General features: G+C 52.5%; 2 protein-coding genes across 2 annotated transcripts, besides 1 other annotated feature; both read left to right on the top strand.

Moving 5' to 3' along the window:
* EKO05_0001771 (uncharacterized protein) lies at nt 1-659 on the top strand (the record flags this gene model as incomplete). The annotated part of the gene is made up of 2 exons (XM_038937130.1): nt 1-81; nt 132-659. The coding sequence occupies 2 exons, from the start codon at nt 1-3 to the stop codon at nt 657-659; spliced, it is 609 nt and encodes a 202-aa protein (XP_038802526.1).
* Nucleotides 357-413: a tandem repeat.
* Nucleotides 660-2,397: 1,738 nt separating the features above from the next.
* On the top strand, nt 2,398-5,805 carry EKO05_0001772 (uncharacterized protein; the record flags this gene model as incomplete). Its single annotated transcript, XM_038937365.1, has 5 exons — nt 2,398-2,515; nt 2,565-3,208; nt 3,257-5,264; nt 5,314-5,734; nt 5,781-5,805. The coding sequence occupies 5 exons, from the start codon at nt 2,398-2,400 to the stop codon at nt 5,803-5,805; spliced, it is 3,216 nt and encodes a 1,071-aa protein (XP_038802527.1).

Genomic DNA, 5,805 nt, shown 5'->3' on the forward strand with positions numbered 1-5,805 from the left:
ATGAAGACCTTCACTGTTGCCTCCATCATCGCCCTGGCCTCTGTTGCCTCCGCTCAGCTCGACAACATCCCGTCATGCGCCGTGCGTATCCATCATTGCCGTCCTTCAAGATTACAACTAACACATAACAGTTGACCTGCTTTATCACTCCCCTCACCACTGACGGCTGCTCTGGTCTGACCGACTTCGCTTGCCACTGTAAGAAGGGCACCGAGTTGCTGGCCACCGTCCAGCCCTGCGTGCAGAAAGCCTGCTCCGCCGAGGACCAGGCCACCACCATCTCCGGCGTCGAGTCCACCTGCGCAGCCGCTGGCGTGCCCATTGAGATCCCTGACAGCTCTTCCGCCGTTTCATCGGCTGCTGCCAGCGTCACCTCCGCCGCCGCCTCGTCCGCCGCCGCTTCCGCTTCCTCTGTCATTTCTCAGGCAAGCTCTGCTGTTGAGTCGGCAGCGAGCAGCTTGTCCAGCGCTATCGCCAGCGGCATCTCCAGCGCGCAATCTGTAGCTTCCAGCCACGCCGCCACTGCTACCCACTCTTCCAACGGTACTGCTTCCGCTACTCCCTCTGCTTCCCAGAGCCAGTTCACTGGTGCTGCCGCCCAGGCCACACATGCTGCTGGTCTCCTCGGCGCTGCCGCCCTTGCTCTCTTCGCCTTGTAGACGACTAGATCTCGCGTGCGTTATGCAGGACAGAAAACGATCAATGTCAAAATGACGTTCTAATGAGGAGGAGATGGAATTAGTAGTCTGTACTATAATGCAAAACGGTTAAAATCTAATGCTATGATGACGATACTCCTAGCTCTTTACCTCTCAAAGTTACTCTTCCCGCAAGTCCAGCCTTTCCACGTCCTAGCAATTCTCACTAGCCCTGATGATTGCATTGCCCTCTGTGATCAGTCCAACTGCCTCAGCTGTTTTCAGATGCGACGCCTGTGACTCTCCAAGAAACTGTACAGGCGAACCTCCAAGTAGGTGATCCGCAAGGTTAACAATACTAGCTCAACCTTCTAGGAGTGCCAGTACACGCAACGCACTCACACCTCCTCAATTGACAAACTATGCAAGCAGCAATGAAATCAAACACGCTTGGAACGAACCCTCCGAGGCTCGCAAGTACAAAGGGAAATCAATCCTGCCCTTCGCCGCGGCTTCCATGGCTACCCAACTCTAGCGTCCTACTTCACCTTGGTACAATCTGTTCACGCTTTTTTATCCTGCTTTTACTCACAATATAGCAGCTTCTTACCGATACTGTAGCCCACACAGGTCTGCGCCTCGCCAGACGAGCTTGTCCCTTCTTCATCGATGAATTTTCTGTGGATTCGATCTCGAGCTCTATCACTCAAGCTATATGCGCCCAATCGAATAAAGCCGTGAGGAATTCAACAAAGACTAGATCCTAATCGCAACCCAGAGCATACAGAGACAAACATGTGACTCGAGACAAGTCAGAATGAGGGTTACGACACGCAGTAAGTACACATTTATTGCAATCGACCAAGCTCCTCGACAAGTATCCTCCAACCGGTGCCACAATGTTTATACAACGACCTCCAAGGTGGTGTATTCTGCGAAGACTCCAATCGTGGCAAAAATCCGTGCAGTTGCACTCGAGCAAGACTGCACCGGCGCAGCTCCTGGACCAATCACAGAAAGGGCTACCATCTCAGAAGTATGCTACGGAACGCAACACGCAGAGCTCACAATCCAGATGTTAGTCCGCTCGGTGTCGATGCAGCCACAATTATGCTTTACCTCGATCCACCATATATCCAACACGCTGCACTCTTGGAATAGCTTACGTGCGTTGTGTACACCTCGTGTCACGAAGGCCGATCACGCATGCTCGGCTTCACATGCTTGACCGCCGACCGCCGACCATGGCGGGCACGAACTTTCGAAACGTCCTGCCACACAGCGTCGCCCCCTCCAGCTCGCAGTTGAGTTGACAAGACAAGACCATTATCGCAACCCGGAGTATAACTCAGACGTTCCCGCATTGGACTGCGTCGCTCAACCCAACATCGGAGTTCTTGTACACACCGACTTCCAGCCTCGGCCGATTGTGACACTCCGTGGATAGTCTCTGGCGCGGCTCAGTCGTCAGCGAATCAGCGTTCTTACATCTGTCAATACCGACCGAGGCATCGGAAGAGTACCTAGCTACCAGACTGTCTCAAATACCCTTCGGTGTTCGCTACGTGATTTGCGAGAGCTGCACACTGCGTCATTCTTGGCGCCCTTTCCTGCGTGGACGACAAGATTAGCTAGCCTCCGACGCAGCGCAGGGCGAGCATAACGTTCTTACACCCAACAGAAACTTTCCATCAACCAGCAGCGTGCAGTACTTACCAACCAAAACTCCATTTCAACCCAGATTGTGCATTCCATAATTATGAGTTCAGACACAGCGACAATTCCCGGGCCTCCAGGACTTCCTTTCATTGGAAACATATCCGACATTGACGCCGAGAACCCGATACAGTCGCTCTGCAACCTCACGGACACCTACGGTACACCGCTCCGAACGTGTCCCAGAACACTTAAGACTAATAAGCATAGGTCCGATATGGAAGTTTTACATTGCTGGCAAAGAACGTATCGTGATTGGCTCGCAAGCGGTGATGGACGAGATTTGTAATGAGGAACGCTTCTCAAAGATCATCGCGGCTGCACTAAATCAAGTTCGAAATGGTGTACACGATGGACTGTTCACAGCAAGAGGGCCGCAAGAAGAAAATTGGGGAATCGCGCATCGCGTACTACTTCCTCAGCTGGGTCCATTGGCCATTCGCAATATGTTTCCAGAGATGCACGACATTGCTTCCCAACTCGTCATGAAGTGGGCGCGTCATGGACCTGACCATATAATCAAAGTCACCGACGACTTCACTAGGCTAACTTTGGATACAATCGCGTTGTGCGCGATGGACTACCGCTTCAACTCATACTACTCAGAAAATATGCACCCTATGATCCAGGCAATGGCAGATTTCTTAAAGGTCAGTGGAGTGCGTGCACGTAGAGATGTAGTCACGCAGATGTTCTACCGCGCAGAAAGCCAGAAGTACCAAGACGATATCGAGCTGCTTCGAAAGACAAGTTTTGACGTCATCAACACACGAAAGCAGAACCCCACGGACAAGAAGGATCTGCTCAACGGCATGCTGAAGGGCGTGGATCCGAAGACTGGAAAGACAATGACCGTATGTATCGTAGCACGTTGTTCTTGATTTCGTGACTAACCCACCTAGGACGACAGCGTGGTGGACAACATGATTACGTTCCTGGTCGCCGGCCACGAGACCACTTCTGGGCTCCTTTCATTCACATGGTACTATCTCTTGAAGAACGCTGCAGCGTACGAGGCAGCACAACAGGAGGTTGACAACGTGATCGGCAAAAATCCAATCACCGTTGATCATCTCACGAAGCTACCATACCTTAACGCGGTGTTGCGTGAATCGTTACGCCTGTCGCCAACAGCTCCATCTATTGCTCTTACCGCAAAGGAAGATACTATTATCGGCGGCAAATATCCGGTCAAGGCGAATGTACCCCTGCTTGCCCTCTTCACCAAGATTCATCGAGATCCCGCTGTGTATGGAGAGGATGCTGAAGAGTTCCGACCTGAGCGAATGTTGGATGAGGAGTTCAACCGCCGCAATGAAGAATTTCCGAACTGCTGGAAGCCGTTTGGTAACGGTATGAGAGGATGCATTGGCCGGCCCTTCGCCTGGCAGGAAGCTCTCTTGGTGATGGCGATGCTCCTGCAGAACTTCAACTTCTCCATGGACGACCCCTCGTACCAACTCCAGATCAAGCAAACACTCACGATCAAGCCTAAGGATTTTTACATGCGCGCAAACCTCCGAAGCGGCGTATCTGCTACTGCCCTTGAGCGTTCCCTCGCTTCAGCTACACTGAATGACCCTCCACCCGCGAACGGTACACCGCAAGTGCGCAAAGAGAAGCTTGCGAAGGGTAAGCCAATCTCTATCTACTACGGATCGAACAGTGGCACCTGCGAGGCACTTGCGAACAGACTGGCTAGCGACGCTGCAAACCACGGATTCAGGGCTGACGTGGTCGATACTCTGGATACGGCCAAGGACAATCTGCCTAAAGACAGGCCAGTGGTTATAGTAACAGCGTCGTATGAAGGACAGCCAGCTGACAATGCGACGCACTTTGTGCAATGGGTGGGGACGCTGAAAGAGAACGAGCTCAAGGATGTCTCGTATGCTGTGTTTGGCTGCGGACACCGAGACTGGGCGAAGACTTTCCACAAGGTACCCAAGTACCTCAATCAGGAGTTAGAGAAGGCAGGCGGTATTCGTCTTGTGGACATGGGCACTGCCGATGCAGCTCAAGGAGATATCTTTACCGAGTTCGAGACCTGGGAAGATCGAATCTTCTGGCCTACCGTGCGAGAGAAGTATGGCTCATCCGAGGCTGAAGGGGAAGGCTCTTTGGAAGCAACACTTGATGTGGAGATCTCAACACCACGGTCTTCGACACTGCGTCAGGATGTTCGCGAGGCCCGCGTCGAAGAAGTCAAGGTGCTCTCCGGCTCAGATGTCTCCGAAAAAAGACATATCGAGATCAGTCTACCTTCGGATATGACCTACTCGGCAGGTGACTATCTTGCCATACTCCCTCTCAACCCCAAAGAGAACATCCATCGAGCCATGAGATATTTTGGCTTGTCTTGGGATAGTATGCTCACGATTTCCTCGCCTGGACCCACCACCTTGCCCATCGACCAGCCTATCAGTGCTATTGATGTCTTTGGCGCTTACGTTGAGCTCGCACAGCCGGCCAGCAAACGCAACGTGCATGCACTGGCAGATGCAACCCGTGACGAGGCTGCACAGAAGGAGCTCTCATGCCTTGCGGACGAAAGCTTCTCGGAAGAGATCACAGCCAAACGGGTGTCGGTGCTGGACTTGCTTGAGCGATTCCCTTCTGTGCAACTGCCTTTGGGTGTCTTCTTGAAGATGCAGCCACCGATGCGAGTTCGCCAGTACTCTATTTCATCCTCGCCGCTCTGGAAGCCAAACAATGTCACGCTTACGTATGGTGTTGTTGATCAGCCAGCGTTCAGTGGCCAGGGACGATTCGTAGGTGTTGCGTCGAACTACTTGTCACATCTTGCGACTGGCGATAAGCTACATGTCAGCGTTCGATCGAGTCATCAGGCATTCCATCTACCCAAAGATTCGAAGAACGTGCCTGTCATTATGATCGCTGCTGGCACAGGTATGTATTCTGACGTGGAAAGGTAGTACACGTGATTAATGACTCACAGGTCTTGCGCCATTCCGTGGTTTTATCCAAGAACGCGCCGCTCAGCTTGCAGCCGGTCGTGAACTTGCACCAGCCTTGCTGTTTTACGGCTGCCACGGCCCTGACAGCGACTTGCTGTACGCCGATCTTCTCAAACGCTGGGAACAGCTTGGCGCTGTTTCTCTCCGCTTCGCATTCTCTCGCGCCTCTGATCAATCCGAAGGGTGCAAGTACGTCCAAGATCGCCTCTACCACGACAAAGAGGATATTGTTGAGCTTTTCGATGCTGGCGCAAAGTTCTTCGTGTGCGGTAGCAGGGATGTAGGCGACGGCGCCCAGGAGACGTTGATTAAGATTGCAAAGGAGACGAAGATGAAGAAGGATGGTAAGGAAATGGATGACCAGGAAGAACGAGAATGGCTCGAGAGATTGAGGAATGAAAGGTCAGTACAGCCCTGTGATGTTCGGTGCCCAGCTAACGTACGACAGGTTTGCGACGGATGTTTTCGCTTAA

This window comes from Ascochyta rabiei, chromosome 2 (assembly GCF_004011695.2).
Source record: "Ascochyta rabiei chromosome 2, complete sequence".
Lineage (NCBI taxonomy): Eukaryota > Fungi > Ascomycota > Dothideomycetes > Pleosporales > Didymellaceae > Ascochyta > Ascochyta rabiei.